Here is a 21961-nt window from a genome sequence, read left to right as displayed (position 1 = left end):
TTATTTTAAACTGGTTCAAAGAAAATGAAAAAAAAAAAACAATTTAAAAAAAGCCACTGGACTATAATATGCAGGGCTGCATGCTTGTGAAGAGAGGCCTGAACAGAGAATCCCTGTGAAAAATGCCAGCAACTTGGATTTAGAATGGAATGTTCTTGCAGTCAGAATAAACCTGCTTTTCTCTTTCTCGGCAACAAAATCTCATTTAATGTTTTTCTAATTTCATATATATTTATCTCAAGAAATTGCTTTTTCCTTTGTCTTTTGGAAGAGTATATCAATATTCTAATGCAGTACAAGCTCATTCAGCTGCACACTTCTGGGACATTGATTATACTGGGATAATCAAAGCTGGTGATATAAAAGGGACATTTTTGTGAGTGTGAGAAAACGGCGGAGTTTGCATTAGAAATATTTTGGGCTGTCAGGTTCACATAATTGCCATTGTACTCTATACAAAACTGGTCTGTTCTACCTAAAAACCCACAGAGCTGTTGCTGGGTGGGTGGATAATGGAGAGGACAGAATCTACTTCCCCCCACAACAATCTGGTGACAACTCCTTGAACAGATGTGTGGGGATCAGAAGGTGCAGAGCAAGAGTGGGACAATGAGGAAGGACCACTGTACTTCACATGAAGACACCTCAACTATTGCAGATTGGATTGTGTGCTGGATTTTGTCTTAGCAGCAGGAAAAACAGACATACAAGATTAAATATCCTTGGGAAAACACTATAAATTAGTGGAAGTTATAACAAAGTAATGGCGATTTCCACTAGCTGATGAGCTAGCTCAAGTTGCCCAGTTTATGCTTTCTGGTCAATGCTTAATTGTCTCCAGGAAGTTCTTCCCAAAGGACAATAAATTATATACATATGATATTTTTATATATGCACAAGGTCATAGACATGCATATATACATAGGAAGTGACATTTAAAAAAAACAGTTGTCTTATTTCTCTCTCCAATATCTACGTTTAAAAAATCCTTATGCAACCACAGGGTAATGAATCACTAAGCAGTACAATGAGAAAGGTCAATAAACAATATTACCAAGAGGAGAGAAGAAATAATTCTTGCTCTTACAGACCTTCCTGGTACTCCCTGCCATCAGAATACTCCCTCTCATTAATTAGCAAAATGAATTATCCAGCTTATGAATTGTGGTTTGAAAAGAACAGCTTAAAGCAGCAAGATTTATTAGCAAAGAAAATTAAGGGTTGGAATAAGCTGATTTCATAGACTTGTTTTCTAAATGGGAAGCATTATTAAATCATCATAATAAAATTAAGAAATTATTTCACTATGACACCAAGTACCACAAAAAGGGAAAACAGCTTGATGTCCTACTAACTAAATAAAGGCTAGCAGGGCTATGAAGACAAAAATATAATTAATTTCTCAGAGTAAATACAAGCTGGGAGATATGGAGAAAACCATATCATCAAAGGGTGACACTCTGTCTCTTTTATTTCTTTATAAATATCTCTGAAATTTATTTAAATTATTAAAATGGGAGAATCTATTCAATCATATCCTATATAATTCAGTAATAAATAATTACTGCCTTTTATTTAGACATTTCACATTTTCACATGCAGAACTTACACAAATGACCTCAACTCAGTATTTAAACTATACAAGTATGAAATATTCTGTAGCTCAGAAAAAAAATCACTCTCCTATCCTTAACTTTGACTCAAGGGGAACATTACTGAGAAAGTCACAACAAGGTGGCATCCTTAATACATAATAATGACACATTCAGGAAATGCACCATTATTTATACATGTGACGTGCTGTAAATTGCTTCCATCATCAGAACTAATTGTAGTGATTATTAATGCAGTGTTATGAACTGTCAGAATTGCTGTTTGTAATTACATTTGTGCAAATGCTTCATTACCTGCCTAATGAATTTGGCATATATGCACATGTAAACCCCTGTTTTTGTTAACATAATGAAGGGCATTTTTTTCCCCTTAGCTACTGATGTGGAACCGGTTTTGCCTATATTTCAAAGTTCAAGCATCCACTGCCAGAAAACAACCACAACCCCCCACCCCCTTTGATCTGGTTTATTTTCATACTCACCAACAACATCACATAATGCCAGCTACTTAAATAAAAGCTTCAGGGAAAGAACTGTGTCCTCCTTATTCAGTATAAATATGTGATTGAGTGGAAATGACCTTGATGTGTGGTTACCTGACCACTTCCTACCTTCTGGTGGGCCTCTGAGCAGTTGCTGAGGGCAGTGATGCAGATGGAGATCCCAGGTGCGGATTTGGTACCTTCCATTCCAGCCCCAAGGGCCAAACTTCAGTCTCCCAGGAATGCAACTGTGAAAATTGCACAGAGGGAAAAGGGTGCTTTTAAATTCCCCTTCTCTGGTGTGCAGTTCAAGTATCCCCTGTCAAAGAAAAAAGGAGTAACTTACACACTGGCAACAGGGAGTGTTGCTGAGAGCTGTGCCAGCCTCAGCTGCCAAAGGGAGAACTCACCCTGGAGTTCTCCCTTTGGCTGGAGCTGGAAGGAGAGTGAGAAACAGGTTTCTAAACAATCAGAGGCTATTGGGCAGTATTTTTTTCAGCAATTCCCAGATGCAAAATTGTTGATAGTGACATTTTTCCCAAACGTCCCGTAGGAACAAACTGTTGTGCCACGGAAACTAACAAAAACAGGGTCTTTACCTAGAAATCTATAAATATTACTCAGATAACCACTGTATTTTCTTAGCTAAATTATCCATAGACTTTATGCCAAGTAGAAAATTTACTAGTTTTAACATTTATTAAAAACCTTCAAACTCCTTGAAATTTTACACCATTTCCTGAAGAGTCATGTTTGAAACTGAAGTTTAATATTTTTCTTTTTGTCTCCATTATTTATAGGGTTAATAGGGAATTTCAGCAAAATTATATTCAGCTGTTTTTTAAATTATTTGGCATTTGCCCGTAAAACTTGCAGAAATTAATCCTTATGTCTCTGATATTTTTCTGTATTTTATCCTTTAGTTTAGGAAATAATAAACATAACAAAATTAATTTTGTTACCCTTGAAAAGAATAATTTGTAGAGGGAACATCAGAGGGATCAACTCTTGTCTTTCAAGAGGAAATAGATCATCCTGAGCTGAACAACATGTAGCAGAATCTGGGCAAAGGTGAAGGATTTTATGTCTGACAAAAAAAACCTCCTTAAATCAGAATGCTGAGTTCAACCATGAAAAAATACAACACAAGTTTCTATCCTGAATAAAACCACAAACCCATGAAATGTATTCCATCTAGATTAGGCATACTTTGATTTTCTTATTATAACTAAAGAAAAAAAAAACCTTAACCAGAAATATATTAAAGACAGTGTCTGCACAGGAATTTGTGGTAAGCCACAAACACCCATGGCTCAGAATAGTGGGTGAGAAAAGAGAGATCTCTAAAGTGTGAAGCTTAGAAATTGGTTAATTCAAATATATACATATATATTCTTTCACTAAACACAGTCTGAAGCAGGAAAACAATGTATATGAAGCACCTTTCTTAAAAATTTTGTCTAAATTTTTCAGCTTTCCATTAAAAGTATTATAATAGTAAGTTATAAAAAAATTGAAAAAAGAACAAAATGCTGTATTAATAGTCAGCTTCTCAGCTAAAAAACTGCAGTTATTCTTCCTTTCTCACAAATATCTTTCCAAATCATCCCCTATCATCAAAATCAATCCATTTGTAGCTCTGACAGAGCTTTAAACATTATTTTTTCTTTCCTTTTTTTTTTTTTTAAATTTTATTTTCCCCCCCGGCATTGGCTAGTATTACTTTCTAAAGGAGCTCTTAGCCTTTTCACATCCCAGCTCTGCCCCCATGTGAGCTGTGCTCAAGCAGCTACAAGGGAATACCTTGCTGGAAGGCCAAAGTGTGCAGTTCTGGCTGCCTCCATCATGGTCTGCTTTGCTGATGAGAGCAAGCTGACTGCTCCAGCCACTGCTGCAGGGAAGCTGACTCACAATGGAACTGAAGATCTTTCTACAAGTTCTTGGAGTAGCAGACAGGGATGACCAGGGATCTGGAGGGAAGGAGGTTACGCACAATCTGTGACGAGCCTGTTCTCCACATTCTCATGTCTTCTTTCTCTGCCTTCTTCTTTCCACCCACCAAGCAGAACCTTACACAGGGAAAGAGCAAAAGACCAAACAAACAGCACATAACCCTTACTCTTTAATTCCTTTCTTTATGCCTGACTGCAGGAACCCATACACAGGGTACTGAGCCGTTGCCTGAACACCCAGGTATGCAAATCCACTCTGTGGGAGAATGCTCATGACCATGCATTTTGGTAAATTTAGAGCAGAGCAAAATATGTGAGTACCATTGAATGAAAGAGCTCTGGCTTTAGAGCATGTACAGTTTTTTTTTCATAAGTGCGCCACTGGCTACAGCTGGTGCAATAAATGATCTTTCTGTCTTTGTATGCATATCTGTGCATGTCTGTATTGAAGAGTACAAATGTTTGTGTTATTGCCACGCCTTTTCTCCTGCCCGGCACTGATGGGAAACACAGAGGTAATGCAGGGCACAGAGGGCTGGCACCTTGCAACTGTCAGGTTAGTTTGGAATCACAACGGTCCCCAGCCCTGGTCTCCTGCAGAATGGTCATCAATGCTACCAGTTGTCTCCACAGGGGAAGGAGTAATTAAAGCAAACAAAAGGGAAAAAAGAGCTTACTTTTACCTGGTCAAAACCAGCGTGGAAATTAGCCAGCATCCTTGCAGGAGGTTCACCAGTAATTTTAATTGAATTTTCTAGTATTCCTTGGGGAATGATGTGCTCTTTTGTGGTTGGAGCTGGCAAAGCACTGATGAAGACACAGAAATCAGGATGACATATTGCTGAAGGAGTTTGTCCAAGGTTCTGAACCACTCAGGTACTTAGATGAACATTCCATTGAAAAATAGCTAACATGGTTATTGTGCAAAGCCAAATAAATTTGTTGTCCTTAAGGAATTGCCATTGTGACTTTTTAATGGGGTAACAGTTAGGTCATTGTCATTTCTTGGTATTTATTGAGGTTTCACTGTTAGCTTCTAAATTTAAGGCCTTGACTCTGAAGCTAATGAAAATATTATAAACTCAGGATTAAGTGATCTGTGGTTGTGGCTGTTATCACATACAAAGACAAACATAGCTCAGAAGATGCCTCTTTAACTTTCTGTAGAACTGGGACCTAGAACAAAACATGACCAAGATATACCAGGAAGAAGACGGAAGTGCTAGGCAGAAAAATGGTTCCAGCTATCCTGCAGCTTAGGAAATATGTCTCAGACTACTTCAGAGTGTAACTGTAAAGTTCAAAATAGTATGTAAAGTTCAAAATACTTGAAGATAGTGGAAAGACCCTGATAGATCAGAGAAGAGCGTTATAATGGAAAAGTATCTGCCTCCAAAGCACCTCCTGGTGAAAAACAGGACTATCAAGGAAAGTTTAAAATGTGGAGTGTGGGCTAATGGTGTGGTTAAAACATCTTTAGCCCAGCCAACATTTCAACTTGAATTGCAGCTTATCCACAAGCTTTTCTTTGGTCCTTCACTGATGTGCCAGAACCTCCTGACTGCACTGGCAATCTCCATGCAGGAGGAATTATAGCCAAAGAATACAACATGTCACTCATACCCTGGTTGCTGCATCACTTTATTATGAGGTTTGCTGGAGGGATATTCCCTAACTGTCCCTCGTCATGTGGAAAAAGGAATAGAGGAATGGAAAGAGAGGGAGACTTTCATATCACATGATATGATTGCAGCTTGGCAGCACCTGAATTTTCATATAGGCTGCATCCATCGAATGCAAAGTGGAAGTGATTAAAGCCTTAATATAATAACAAAATAAAAATTCAATATATCAGATATCTGAATTTGAGATATTGATAATGAATGACAGAAGAGTGTAACCTGACACCAAAAAAATTGAAGTCAGAATTTCATCTGCCAGTTTGCCAACCACTGTGCCAACTGCTTTTGCAAGATCTGAAGTCAAAGTAATTTTTAAAGTATTTCCCAGGTCAGTCAGACTAGCACGTGTAGGTTGGCTTGGGATTTGGTCCAACATCTTCATGAAGTTTCCTTTCAGACTTCCCACAATCCTTCACTATCAAAAATCTTTACAGCACAATTGTTTCCTCTCTCCTCCCTCAAGAGCCAGGCATAACAGGCTGGAAAATGGAACAGGTCTGTAACACCAGAAGCTTCTCAGATGTTCCCCATCCACCCCTGTGGCTTCAGATACAACACTACCTCTGCCATCTCCCATTTTTTCATTCTGCCACCCAGAGCAGCTGAAAACCCTAAAATTCCCCTGAAAACAAACTTGACTCTTCCTTACACAACATTTCTATGCAGGATTGTTTTCAGACTGGCATGATTAGCTCACTCACATGAAATATGGTCAAGCACATTTCCAGTTTCATTGCTGATGAGGGGGGCAGTTTGTGCATGTCCCCACAGTGCCCAGCACATCAGGGCCCCTCATAAATCCCATGGTGGTTTTGTTTCCTCTGGCAGAAAACACTGGCTCTAACCCATCTCTTCATTTGTTGCAGGCAACTGGTTGGCAGAAAAAGCAGGCTGATGAGGTTAAAACCAGGAGAGGAGAGAACCATCCCATTCCCATAACCACCTTAATGTCAAGGCCTGGAACATGCACTTTCGTTTGGCTTCAGGGCTGACAGGTTGTCACATTGGCTATTGAGCATGAAACACTGGGGAGGGAGCATCTTTTTTCAGTGGCATTTATGGTTGCTGTGCTCCTGTTCACTCTGTTACTGTGCTGGGAAACCACGGCTTGCCAGGGCATCCCACGGATCTCTTTGTCCACTGCAGAGAGGGCTCCTGGTCCATACAAAGCTGGCCAAAGCCGTGGCTGCTATCTCAGACAAGCAGCACTCCAGGACTAATCATACAGCTTCCCCAGGGACAATCAGACCCATTTCATTAAAGTCTCCATTATGGCCTGCTGAATGGAATAGGAGCTCTTAATTAGGCGGGGAAAGGCTGTGCCTGGGGGCAGTCCTACCCACCCACCAGGGGCTTTCTGTTTTATCTTTCCTGTGCCTCCTGGGAGAGTGCACTGTTCAGCAAAAAGTGACATAAACCCTACTAATACGATGTTTATCCTGTTACAACCAAAAGCAAATGGAACAAGATTATTTGCTTAGAACTCTTATTGTTTAGATGTAATCCACTGCATATTTTGTGTTCTGGAAACATCCCTCCAGCTGAGGAGGTATTCCCCATCAGAAAGGCACTTTGACACTCACTTGGAAAAGAACCCAATGGCCATGTGGGGCAGCTTTCTTGAGCGCCTCCTTTGCAACCATCTCCTGCTTTTGTCCTAGAGTGATGTTATGAAATCTTCCTGAACCTATAGTGAACCCAATCTTTTTGCCTGCAATAGAAATAATTGGGGAAGGGTAAGTGATGTAGGGGGAGGAGATGGGAAAATTAGCAGAGCAGAAAAGAAAAAGAATGATAAAGCCCCCATTAATTTCACTATCACTTGTGCAGTACATATTACTTCCTCTGAAGCACTTCACTAAACCCTTACAATTTCAACAAGCAAAATTGCGAGCTCTCAACAGTGGCCTTATTGCTGGTATTAGAAAAAGCCTGCAGAAATCTGTTCCCTTGGTTTTAAGATAATGAACCTTTTGACATTTTGATAGATGCTCAGCATTGTTACTGAGCTTTAGAAACTCTTATGGGGGGTACAGAGCAATTCCCTCATGAAAAAGAGAGCAACATGTGGTAGATATCACATCAGTTTTTTAACTGATTGGTTCAGTGGGTAAATGCACAAGCCTCTCACCTTGTGGGGCCTGAGCTTAAATTGAGCACAGTGAGGTCACAGCTGTATTAACCTGGTATTCTCACTATTGTCTGTGGGGAATAGTAATCCTACATATAAAGCCACAGAACCCTATACAATTGAATATAGTTTGTATAATGACCATTATTTAGTCACAGGGGGCACAAGATTACATGAGCATGGAGAAAATTGCCCTCTGGCCCTCATCTAGTCAAAAAGGTAGAAAACAGTACAAAAAAACCCTGCATTATGCCAAGCAGAGGAATGCTCTGAAAATGTCTTCATACTGTAGTGCTTATGGTCATATACTTTTCATCCACCCCATTGCCATGAATATGGTGGGGGTGGAAGAAACTTTGGAAGTTGAATCTTCTGCCAAAAATAAACTGTGCCCAATTTCCCCACAGGAATGCATATTCCATCCCAGTGACAGCTTAATCCAGAAGGCTTTGTTCTGTTCAGAGAAGAAAATATAACTACACATACACTTCTAGAAGCACATACACACAAGCACATAACCATACATCAGTTTATCCACATTTCTAGCCCCGTATACCCCATTTCACTTTCAAGCTCAATTGTTCTTTCTTTAATGGGAGACAGTTAAGTGGTCCTTGAACCAGAAGCAAGTAAGAGGCTTATGTATGGTCTCATGATATTCAAGTGGGTCTAGTCCTGAAGACAGGATGAAAAACACAGGAGTGGCTGGACTGCTCTCTTCTTAGCATTTTGCTAAATCCATCGTTGTGCTTTTCGAGTACCTTGAGCCAAGATTTTTCTCCACACAATTTCTATACATGACAAAACATCTGCTAAACACAAAAGATGTGCCTTGATAACTACTTCAGGTCTGCGCCATTCTCAGACTTGAGTATCTGACACCGATGGTCATTTCATCAGAGAAATCATCAGGAGAGTGAACTGAAGGCAGAAAGATAAGCAGGTGGGGAAGAAAGAGAGAAGATGATCTTTCCCATTTCCCTGCAGGGCAGTGGCCATATGACAGAAAAGAGCAACTTCTGAATAAAAGGGACCTCATTATCTCATTATATATGCAGGCAATACTGTCGCATAAAGCTGGGGCAGTTGGGCAAAATAAATACCTAGGACCAAGCTTGCATTCTCAGAAGTCACACAAAAATGGCGACTGTGGAATGTGGAACAACAGGTCTATAGTCATTACTTGGGACCAAAAGACAAAAACCGTACAGATGGAAAACAAATGTGTCAGTATCCACAGCTGAAGACATACAGAATCTTTCTTGGTATCATAAAACTTTCAAAAGGGAGACCTGAAAAACTGTCATCCTGTGGGGTTACCTACCAGCTCTAATACCATAATGAGAACTAACACTGAAAAACACATTTATAGTTATTAAGAGGATAGCTTACTGTATGCCTATTTATCAATGACTGTTCTCCTCAGGTACCTATATTCAATCTAAAAGAAATCACAATCACAGCTCTCCAAATATGCTCATGTGACTCATGTTTTACCACACTACCTTTTCATAAACTTTTCATCAGGAGAACATGCTGTGAAGGACCACAGTAATTGATCTCAAATTCTGGTTGACCACCCTGTTCTAGAAGTTATTTACTTGCTTCTTAAGATCTGAATTTGTCATGCAAGGCACTACCCTCACACACACTTGCCCTGAAAAATGAACCCTCAGATTTCCAACCTCAGAGCATACGATATTCTGTCCTGGACAGTATTGCTAGTTTCTGAAAAGAGCTTTTTTTCTCCTTTTCTGGGTATGTTGAGTCCACTCATTTCTACCATTTCTTGGTGGATCTTTAAATATCTTTATCTACCCCTCTGGACACAACTGTCACTGCCATAGCCTGGAAGCATGCCAAATACAGACGTATCTTTTGCATGATGACTGAAACAGGATGGCACTGATAATTTTTGATGTATGTAAAAACCCCTAGTGCAACTAAGGGACTCGGGACTTGCCTTAAAATATGAAATTACATAAATAATACACCATTAAATAAATAAAATACTAAATATATACACACAAGCATGCATACATAAAAACAGTACTATTGGTGAGAATTTACTTTGGTTGGTATTGCCATTATCTGCTTACTGTTAAACATCTAGATATGACAAACTGGAAACCCTCTATGGGACATTTACTAAAGTGAGTGGCAGGGAGTTAAAATTCTACTTTTAGGGGAGTGGACAAATTATGGTAGAACAGAATTTCCTCACAGGATACAGTATGTGATGTTTAAGGAAAAAGGCATTCAAAGAGTGAAGAAATCTCCACTTTGAAAATATCACTATTTCTACTGAAAAAATTATGGTAGAATGCATGACTTTATCTGAAAGTGTCTAGGTGAGGCACATGTCCAGAAATAATAAAAAAAAAAGGTATAGAACTGAAAAGCAATTTTCCCAAACTACTCTAATGATACTCCATGGCTGTATAGTTAAAATGTCAATAGGATTCTCTTGTGTTCAACTCTGAACTGAAAAAGGAAATCCAGTTCAAGGAGTCCTATCTCTTTACTACTTAGAAGAGCCATGGCAGCACACAAAATTGAAAAAGGTCATCAGAGTTGCTTCAGAGACACCTCTGACTTCCTGTACATCTGAGCCCTGATTTTTTCCAGGACATACAGCTACTATTAAAAGGAAAAGTAATGGCCTGAATGTTATTTGGATATGTATTATTTACTTCTTACTTATATATACAATTTCAACCCTAATTATCCAAGTGCAAGCAGCTAAGTCATGCTGTTTATCCTGAACCTAGCTTTATAAAGACATTGGAGCATTTTAAATAAAAATAATTACATGATAACATCTCTGGAATTTCTGCAATTACTGTTGATACTGAAATAGCAGTCACCCTGTGTGAGAAACTACACAACCACAGGGTTTGGGCACAGGCATGAGCTTCCAGAGGAAAAACAGTAAATCCAGTAAATGTCGTCATCATCCATATGAAAATTTTTCCTCACCTGAAAAGCCATTTGGGCCAGGAAAATGAGCTTGTAATTTTCAAAAATCCTTGGCTTGTGAAAAGAAAGGCCGACTATGTGACAGCTTCTTTTAGGTTAGGGATACAACACTGAATATCTCCTGATTGTTCCGCCTGTTTAATTGCTTTGTGGAAGATGTATTGAAGGCCTTAGAGTTAGTACATTTATTTTTATTTATTTGAATTTTGCTTTTTTTGCTTTACTACTCATAAGATAATTGGTTTCCTACTGTAGGCTCCCATAAAGAGCTGACCCAAGCGGTGAAAAATGCACGAGGCTGAAAAGAGGCTTTTAAAGGAAATTTTCAGCAAACCAGGGCTGAGGGCTACAAACAGCAATACTCTTCTGCTTCCTTATTTACTCAGAATGGAGAATCACTTGAACAAGCTGGTAATTTTAGAATGGGTGATCTCCCTTACTCACTGCATTAGATCATTTGGTAGGTTTATGATGGGGAATTGTTTACACAAAATTCCTCCAAAGTCTTCCTTCTTGGCCCTGTGGGATGGCTTAACAGAAGGAAGATAAATTTTTGCAAGCACAGTCAGAAAGTAGTGTCAGAATGGAGGCAGCCAACAAAGACACCCGTGGGGATATTCTGTGGTACAGACCAGCAGGAGATCACATCGTGTTCTCTGTCCTCTCACACGCAGCCCTGCCAATGTAAACATCTGGTACAAGCAGTAACTGATGTATCAGGCATCACTGCTGGAGGCAGAATTCTTGCACTTTGGAAAAAACAAAAGTTGGCAAGAGACATTTTTACCTTCAGTGAAAGCTGGTAGATGGGGTTGACACCGCCCAGGCTGATACTCCCAGAGTAAGGAAGGGATGCTCTCCCAGCTGCCGGTCTGCAATGCTCTCTTGTCCTGTCATCCTGAGCTTCATTTTCTTTGGCTTCAGCTACGTGAATGATGACAGTTGTCCTGTTTATTTTTTAATGTGCCATGATTATCTCTCACCGTTACCAAAATATTCCCATCCATACAGAAAAGAATATGGATGTACGCTAGAAAAACTGACTTTATTTCAGGCAGTAGCAAACGTTTAAAGTAAGTAAGCTTCTTAGACAACCCTTAGGGAATAACTGTCCTCTGCAGAATCGCCTGTTTACCTGGGAAAACATGGCAATCATGTATTAATATATTTGTTCCAATTTCATGTTGGTATTTATTAATTTTATGAGCACTATTTCAAGCAGCTAAAAAAAAAAATCAAACATCTGACAACTACATATTATAGATAAGAAAATGTGAATATGGGGAAGACAGCCCTTTCTGGAAAGGCAGTAATTTCACTATTCCTATTCTACCTCATAGAAATGTTACACTTAAAATAATAATAATAGAATAATAAGAATAGACATTTTACAGGCAACTTTAAGTTGTTAGAAACTATTCAGTTGTTACTGCCTTGTGTTGTACTTCTGCTGCCCTTGACTTTGCTGATTTGATTTTTTTACAAGTTCACTGTGGTCTAGGAGACTGCCCTGGGCAGCTGACAGGCTGAGCAGCCTGTCATCCTCCAGCTGCCTGAGCTCAGTCATGAAACTGCTCTGGCTTCTTGGTGAGGACTGTCTAGCAGAGGGAAGAAAAACACTGTGTTTAAACAACCACAGCAAGAAATAATGTTTTATAGCTGTTTTGAGCTATATTTTCTGTTTAATTACATCAGTTAATTATATTTAATTTCTGAAAGGCCAGTTTATTTTCTGTCCCAGTATACTAGATCTGAGGTTCTGGACACTCAAAGTGAAAAGTTTTAGGTCGTCATGGACTAGAACTTTATCTCTCTCCTAGTGCCCTTCCTCCTGAGACTACACAAAAGGACTCTGATCTTGTCAGGGATGTCAACTTGTAATCTATGTGGCAGCTGAGAAAAACAGAGAACAGCACAAGGCTGAAGAGACTCACTTTGGCAGCAAACAGAGTGGGAAAACATTATCATAGTCTGTTCTGCTGGACTGACCTTCTAACAGTGCAAGAGTTTGACTTCTTATGGGGAGCTCTCAGTCAGACTCTGACTCACAGCAAAACCCTGGATGATACAGACCTTGTAAGCATGCAGTCCCAGGTGGAACAGTGTGCAGAGTAAATGGACAGCTGTTTTCAGATCTCATTCCCAAGTATATGGCTTTCATTCTTCAAGGGGTAATTAAACTCCCTGGCCCAGTTTGCCCTTGTATGAAGTTCCACCTCAAACAGGTGGAACAAATCTTTGGGGATTAAGTTAGTTAATTACATGAGATAACTGGAAACACACACTAGAGAAACAGGAGGTATTCTTGTTATTAATTTCACATGCCTTTTCATGTTTTATCTCACAGATTACAGTCTGCACAAAGTCCTTCCTATAACCACTTATAAAAGCATTTCTCCCTATCCTATATATTGGTATGACTGCAGCAGCCACTGAACTGCATCCTTGCAGGAATCAATTGTGATTTATTAACCAAATGCCCTAATTCCTAACAGTGCCATTACATGCTTGTACAGACTGGCATGGAATTTTATTTACACTTATTGGCTCAGGGTCGCTGAAGCACAAAGCACTGCAGGGGGCTTTAAGCCTGCTCTGTAAATTAAATGCAATGCACAGAGCAAACCAAGCAGTAGAGAGAAGTGTGGGAATAATATCACAATATATTTAATTTCTAGCAGAGCTTTAGGTCAAGACAAGCCCTTTGGGAGCACAGATTTGAACAAATAAGTAAAAGAACTTTCTACACTTTCCAGAATCTTAAAATCTTTCTAATATGGGCTACTAACAATTACAGTGCAGTGGACTCAAACAGGCATATTAATTCTAGACTTAAAATTTCAGAGCAGGCAACAGACAAATCAAAATACAGTCTTTACCTTACTTTTTTTGTGAGTCTTGCATTAACAGCCTCAGCCAACAGCTGGTCTTCCAGCCTGTCCCTGCTGACAGTGAAATTAATGAAGGTAGCCTGAGCCTGCAGTACTGGCTTGTAAGTGAGGGTTAGCCAGTTTAGTGTGAAGGATGAGATGAAAATTCTTGTTGAATTCACATTTTTTGTCTTCAATCGTGGTGCATCTAGGAAGGAATAAAATGCACAAGAATGAGGATCTCACTAAATTAAAACCTTGTAAGTATCTCAGATTGCAAACAACGGGTACTGTATGATCTTAGCAGCATAGCAAATGCATGCAAGCCAAGATTTAGGTGCCTGCAACTTAAGAAACAAAATTAGGATGATTGAGCACAGCAAAAGTGTAAGAATATTTTTTAATTGTAGTTTAATTTGTATATACAGCAGACATAAGGAGATTATTCACTGCTGTACTGAAGAGTCTCTGGCTTAGGGATAAATGTCTATCATCATAACATACCAGAAACTTAGGAAACTTTTCAAACAAATGCCAGTGAGATAGTTTTTATTATAATTTCCTTAAATATATAGCCTAAAAAACTAAGCAGGGACATGTATTTATAACAGATGGATAGACTAGAGGAGACGGAATGGCTGGCAACAGAAACAACAAAAATGTTTTTAAATTTAATTTTCTAAATGTTTCATTCCAAATCAATTATTTGTTGGATGAAAGAATGAGGTATCCTAGGTTCACCTTTTAGTTACTGAAATCCCTTACTGAAGAGCTGTCATTTCCTGATCCCATATCTTCAGTGAGGGGTGAAGCATGTCCTATAACAGCTACTCTGTGCTGTTTTGAGACCCAGCAGGGAGGCAACATGAAGTTCACCGTCCTACTTCTGTGGCATAACACCAAAAAAAGTTGAAAGATTACTTGTAGACTACAGTGTGTGCCGAGTGTCTGGTCTGGTGTGACCCAGTGACACAACTTTTTGTCATTGACTCACCCAGTAAACAGCGTGTCAGTTTTCAGGATTCACTTGCCACACACGAGCCCAAAACCAGTATTTTCTGTACAGCAATGGTTTTGAATGTTCTCTGCCAAGAAAGGAGATTTAAATATTAGTAATAAAACTCTGTTTAAAAAAGGGCTAATAGAACATTTACAACATGGAGCGTTTATAACATGAACTCTTCATAAAATTCAAATTGGCATTTGTTAACTAAAATTTTTAAAGTATTTGTGTTAGCATAGATACTAAACACTTAAAATGCAATTTATGAAAGTCACATCAGAACATGGATAAAACTGTTACTTTCTGTAGTAATGTTAACATTGCTTTCTTTCTAGACTATCACAGGGCACTGCCAGAGCCAGCAGCACAGGTTTCAGCTCTTAAGACCCTTGCCTGCTTCTGACATGCCCGTAGCTGTAACACATAGGCTAAATGAAATGGCGTGGTGAGATCCTTCTGCATTTCACTGGGGAGAAGGAAGAAAAGAGTGATGCTTATGATATCCTTTAAGTGAATTCCTTAAGGAAACCTACTATGTCTAGTGCTGGGAAACCCATGATTCTACAAAACCCAACATCAGACATGTATATTTTATTATGCTGCCATGCAAACTACTGGAGATGGGTTTTCCAGGCTTTTGCTTGTATAATACTGCAATAATTTAGCTATATGGTCATGTCCTTCAGATTATACAGTCTCTCTCAGGTGGACATGAATTCACAGTCCAGTTCTGCAACATGGTCTCTCTACAGCCTTCAAACCTGACTGCAGCTGGAGGGAACAAAACTGTAGAACTTGACATGGAGAACAAAATTTTGCTTTGCTTTCAAGACACACACACTGATGAAACAAGAGGTCTGACAAAAGAGACGTTCTTCAGTTTGCTTTGTCAGAAGAAAAACCTTTGCTAAGGGAGTCAGGCTATGTTTCAGAACATCTATGAGGCAATATAACAAGTTTTAGAGTTCTGGATGAAAATATTTCCTTTAGGAGTTCTCAATTCACAGAAGCAATAAATAACCAATTTCTGTGATTATCACCTATGAAAGGCAAAACCTACATAATGACTTGGTGGGTTTTATTACTGCAGCTGTTGTAGGTTTTCTGTTAATTACGGATTTGGGAAAAAGAAATGTTTTGTTATTGCTCTCGAACTGTTCAAGAGTATAAGCAGCAACGATAAACAGAGAGGTGGGGAACTCAGTAGGATGACTTAAATTCTTTTTCAGGAAAATATATCTGTTTAGAGGTTAATTCTGGATTATGAAGAAATGCAGCAAAATAGGCATGGATAATAGAAGTCCATGATAGAAGGAATAGAAAAAAACAGTCACCAGAGGAATTTCTAAAGACAGGTTCTACTTTTGGCAATGTTTTCTTCATAATGTCCTATTCCCTCAGCTGATGCAGATAGGACGGATGGAACTAAAGCACCACTCTACCCAGGAATAGACATAACACCTTTTGTGTGAGTCCCAGCTCCCTGGTATTTAAGAACAAACAAAGTAAATTAAAAAGAGATTTTTCCCCACTAGTTTTTTTTTCCTGTTGACATTCTCATAGATTTTGAAATAAAGTAGATTAAGGGATTCAAAAAGAATTTAAAATGCTTTAAAAAACCTGTATATGCCTGGAGTATAAATTATTTTTAGCCAAAGCAAATATAAAACCAAATAAATTCCAGGAGGTAACATGAGCACTCGGCTGTGAGAAGACTGGGACATGTGTAACATCTTGTCTGATCTGTCAAACTTGATTGATTGACAAAAAGACCTGCTATTCCCTTGTGTATGTTCTGCCTAAGGTAGCAATGCCTAGGCCTTTCAAAGAGGAACTCATGAAGGTGAGAAATTTTGAATATAGGAACAAGACTTCATATAATGAAATGGCTCAAGAGCTAATGCAACATCTTTTGTTATGGGGCACTTTCACGTAACACAAAATTAAAGCATATCTTTCAGGGCAGATGTTCTCCAAACCAGACCATAACTCTAAATGGTAGAATGGTAGAATAGCTTCCTGTAGCGAGGTGTTTTGGATCAGCTCAGCAAGAATGAAGTAAGTGATAAATTTTTAGACAGGAAAGTACAGGGAAACAATATTTTTCAGTGCGAAGAAAGAGGGGTAAACACATTTTCCAGAGGAGCTTTCATTCAGTCCCTGCTGCTTAAAATTAAGCTTCTGGAACTGACTTGCAAACCTCAACAAGTAATGTAGAGAATGAAGCAGAATAAATCAGGTGAAAACAAGTGCAGAATGGAGCTGTTACTAGGCAATCTCAGTAGGCAAACTGTGCAAGTTGGTCAAACGAGTTCAGTGGGAAAAGCACTGCCTGGAAGCTGCACAGCTGACAAGATGTTCAAGGCAAGGAAAGCTTCTCCCTGTGGAGAAACTGAGCAAATTTTCTTGCTGTTTCATGAATAATAGTCATGCCTTGTAAGAATGGAAACTTGTTCATACGAGCTACATTTGCACATAAATCAAATTTCAAGACATTTTAAAAAACCTCTTAATAATCTAACCTTGCAGCTGAAGAGACTTGACTACCTCTTTGTGACTGTGCAAGGGAGTTCAGCAAGTGTAACACCTTGTGTAAATGCAAATAGGAGCCGTATGGACAATGAATTTATTCCTCTATCTTCTCTCCTATGAGCCAAAATAACATTGATCTGTTATAGTTAATGCTCCTTGCCAGTGATTTCCAAATGAGAGGTGCTGGGGAAATAGGACAGGATGTGCACAGGTAAAAATTCAAATATTAAGGACCATCCATACCAAACCTATTCAGTGGCACAGTTTCTTTTATAGCAGGTGAAGGTGAAAACCCAGCACCATATAGAGTTGGTATCTGCTTACTTTTATGCCTTGGTTTATCTGCTCCAAAAAAATCTAAGTATTTGCATCTTTAATAATTTTTGCATATATTGCTAATATTTTGCACCCAAATTTTACTTTTTTTTTTGTCTTGTGGCTGCCATGCTTACATAAAGCTATGTACTACAACTGATAGTTTCTTAAAATTGTTATTTCTTTTTAAATTTTCTCCTCCTTCTCAAAGCAAATATCTTGAACTATTTTTAACAAAAATCTTAGCATTTTAAATCCATTTTGAACACATGGCCACAGTCTAAAGTGCACTGGAAACAACTGAGCAGTTTTGCTCTTCCAAAATTAAAAATAAAAATGTATCCAAATATGAACACCCAAAATTTGTTAGGCTCCTAAATATGTACTAAGGCACTTAAGCATGAAGTCTGCTTTTCAGAGATAACAAGTACCTTTGGTTCACCCTGTTGTGAGCTGGTTTTGAGGAAAATATAAATTTATTCATTTGAAGTTCTCCAAGGCTGACAATTTCTTTTGCAGGCTTCATTCAGAAACCAAGAGCTGGTGTTGCAGAATATCCAGGAGTGCGACATAAGAACCATCTTGGAAAAAAGGAAGGGCAGAGGTACTTCTATGATGTGGTTCACAGATCAGCAAGTTCTCTAATAAACAGGCTAGTAAATTTGCTTTGCAAGGAGTACAAGTTGATAAATCTCCCTTGCTATGCTTTCTTTCGATTGATATGATAAGATATATTTTACTTAAAATTAGGATTGTCTGAAGCTCAGTGGATTTAATTATTTGTAATTATCCAGTTGTTGTCAGGATGTGGCCATTTTATGACAGTGGTATCTACTGTGTGGGTCAGGTTCAACTGTACATCTTTTCAAACACAGAATTAATGTACTATTGATGAAACCATTACTAGAACCAAATTAAAGTCTGGGCTGATATATTGGTCCATGGGGTGCTGTCAGACATGAAAGGAGTAATTAGTATTCATTACTTCATACTCTGCAACATTCCAATTATTAATGAACTTCAACTGCTGGACTGCACCATATCTATCACAAATACCTTTCTAGTCTTTCTTTATTAGGAAGAAAAAAATTCAAAGTACCTGACAGAACTACTAAAATAAAAAAAAATAACAGAAATTAATCAAGAATGATTTGCTTATTTGGAAATAAATGGGGTACATGTGGGTATATATACATTGTGGTGTGTATATGCATATGTATATATATCTATAATTATACACACACAGGCACATATGCCCCTCAAAGGTGACTTGTTCATCTTCAATCAGGCACAGAATGCCAGGTCATGTAAATATTGGGCAGAAGAAACTATTTTTTAATAGCTTAATATATCTGCTTTTGTGTCCACATACACAGCTTCATTGTGCTATGTGGAAGCCTTTGCTAAATCAATACAAATATATATTGCTGTGGCCCTTCTCCTTTTCAATCCAACTTCTTTCTGTTTCACATCCCTTCACATCCTCCCATTCCTTAAAAGTCTGTTACCTTGTGAAAATTCTGATCTCTCTTTTAGACTAGTATAATACTAATTTTCAGTAAAGTTTCTTCACTACAGATTCTGAAAAGCAAGCTGTATGCTCTTACTCTGAAGTACTTCAAATACAGCTATAGAAAAATGCAACAAAGGGGGATCATTTCAAGGTCTCACAGTGCAGGGCAAGAGTGCATCTTCCAGGAGCTTCATGCATGCAAGGAGATCTGAGCTGTTTTTTACTGCTTAGATTTACTGTGCAGGCACCAATGCCTGAAATATAGGGTGGGAAGGAGGGAGAAAAATCTTGTGCAATCCATACAGAATAAGATAACTTCTTTATTTATAATTTTTTTCATATTTTGACTTTCAACAACATGAAGCACTCTAACCACTCGTTGACTAACATGTGAGATCCATCCAGAAATGCCCCAGGAGTATGTCAGGCTTTATATCAGAATACACATCACATTCTCCAATGTGAAAAATCTAGCTTGTTGATGTGTTGCTTGCAAACAAGAATAGAAGAGAGGAATACTTTCAGACTTAAAATTAAATAAACATTTGAGGAGAAGCATGGCATTTCACTTCATCAGATGAAATATCTAATGAGATTTAATAAGCTTACTCTCAAGCAAGCACAAATCAACATTATTATTTAGGCTGACATTTGCATTGAGGACTTAACAATTTCATCTGAAGGTTTTGTGAACAGTTATGGAAGACATTACAGACTGAAATTCTCTTGCAACTAGTACAAACTGCTTTAGTTTCCCTATTATCACCCTGATAATGTGTATCTGAAAGGTATCTAAATAAGATCTTAAGAAATATTTTTAATGGTATTTTTTAGGTTTGACAATTTTTCAAAATATAGAGGAGAAAGGGAGCATGGGAATGAAAGATGAGATTCACAGACATCACCCCAAAAAGGTCAGAACATAGGGTTACATTCCCTTGTACCATCTACCACTCCTGCTGCTGCTGTGTCAGAAGAGAGGAAACTCATTAACTCAGCCTTGGGGCACCCAGTTTGAGTCTCCTACTGGAATGCCAAACTGCAGACCTTTCCTGGGGAGAACAGGCTCTGAATTTGAGTACTGAAAAATGGGGTGTGTGAGTTTTGGTGCCAGCAGACCAGGTTTAGGGGGAAATCTTGGCAGGCATGAACACCTCTGTGACATCTGCCATGAGGAATTCGTGATCAGCATCAGCTGCACTGCCTTGATGCATGGGAGGCTGGCAGCAATAACAACATAAACAGTCCCCACCTCTGGCTTACTTATTTCTGCCCTGTGTCCTACCATATCAGTTTTTCCTCATTTGTCTTACTTTCCAGGGTTTTTATTTGTTTGTTTTTGCAGTTTTTTTTCCTTTTTAAACAGCTTCATTATTTCGTGAGGTGGTTGAAAAACCAATTATGGCATAGTGAAGGCACAGTTTTCTTAAACTGATATTGCACTGGAAAAACCAAATCTATTGTTAAATCCAGATCTAGCCTGTCATTTCTAATGCCTTCCCCCTTGTTTTACATGGAAAGGAAATACTTTCCTTTCTTTTGAGCCAAATTATATGCTACTCCTTGTTTTACTCCCTTTTTTTTGAAGTAATAAAATAAAGAATTCCACTCAAGTTTAAGAAACACACATCTATATAGTATTTTGAGTCCAGTTTGGAAACTAAGAATGTAATTTTGCTATCAAATCAGATACAGATACTAACATTATAATATCCACTCATCTACAGATTTTAGCCATTGCATTTTAAAAAGAAATAATTTGTTACATGAGGAGTTGAAGCACAAAGAAAAATGTGGCAATCAAAGAAATATAGATCCAGTTGTCATGGAAAAATTCTGATTACTCAAGCATGTGCACCTTCCCTTTTTAACTGTATGTCTTCCAAGCATGGGATCAATAGAGTCACATATGTTTTCAATGATTACAGTCTCATCAAAAGCTAAAGCTCTTTTAATGGTCTTAAGAAAACTTTACCTGCAAAACATAATCCCCCCCCCTCCCCCCCCCCAATATTAGATAAATGCTGGTTATAGAAAGATTTCCTTTAAATAATATAAATAGCGAAGTTTTTCTAAAAGCACGAGGTTAAACCATGGAAAACTGTTCTCAAAGAATTGCCCAGTGTTTAAGACTTTGATAGTTTTGAGTACAACATCTTTCTACCTATGCTCTTGCTATTCCTCATATTAAAAAAATATGTGTATTGCTGTGGCTTTTCTTATAAGCAAATATGAGGGTACAGCCCCGCATGGAAGATACTGGAATTGACATAGAAATGTTGGAGGAGCATATATCTGTATCTGTCTATATTTATATTTGTATCTATATCTATCTATATATATTCTTGTGTTACAGCTTTTGGTATATCCTCATTAAATTATAAACACTTCCTTGAAGGACTTCAAGAACAATTGGAATCTGAATTACTTGGAAGAAATCTGTTTCAATGTCTGTGGAAAAAGGAGTAAATAATAATGGAAAAGAGAAGTAATCAGTCATTGTAGCTTCACAGAGTAGGGTGAGTGTGAATGAAAAATCATGATTATTTGTGAGGGCTGGAAAAAGAATGAAAAACAAACCAGGACAGATAAGGGAAAAGAGCTGATTCAAAAGAACAGAGGCTAGATGATTAAGACCTATTTTAAAAATCAGGCAGTACTATGACCATTTAGTGCATTGTGTAATTGTGTGCTATATCTGGAATTTAGTAGAAAAAAATCTAGACACGCTTTGAAATGGAGCATTCTCTCCCTAAATCTAAGTAAAGATAAGAAAATATATTAAGAGATAAGTTACACGCCAGTGCTATCAGCTAACACATAATTCAGTCATAAGTATAAGAATTAAAAATATGTTTGTTTACCAGGAAATGACCCAATATTGGCTTT

General features: G+C 38.2%; 1 protein-coding gene across 5 annotated transcripts in view; it reads right to left on the bottom strand.

Annotated features, from left to right (window-relative positions):
* The window catches only part of DNAH11 (dynein axonemal heavy chain 11), a 138057-nt gene that overhangs the window by 19474 nt on the left and 96622 nt on the right, over positions 1-21961 (bottom strand). For 4 of the 5 annotated variants that reach the window (XM_072925595.1, XM_072925597.1, XM_072925596.1 and 1 more), the window contains 2 exons: positions 13719-13917; positions 11390-11786 (listed from right to left, as the gene is read on the bottom strand). In XM_072925595.1, coding sequence (XP_072781696.1) covers positions 11504-11786; positions 13719-13917 — 482 coding nt within the window. In that variant the 3' untranslated portion in view covers positions 11390-11503. Of the gene's footprint in view, positions 1-2224; positions 2415-3898; positions 4165-4730; positions 4855-11389; positions 11975-13718; positions 13918-14703; positions 14795-17990; positions 18141-21961 lie in introns of those variants that run through there. The other variant, XM_072925599.1, reaches the window with a different exon arrangement.

This window comes from Taeniopygia guttata, chromosome 2, assembly GCF_048771995.1.
Source record: "Taeniopygia guttata chromosome 2, bTaeGut7.mat, whole genome shotgun sequence".
Lineage (NCBI taxonomy): Eukaryota > Metazoa > Chordata > Aves > Passeriformes > Estrildidae > Taeniopygia > Taeniopygia guttata.
The sequence above is the reverse complement of the archived record's forward strand: the minus strand, read 5'-3'. Positions and strand labels throughout refer to the sequence as shown.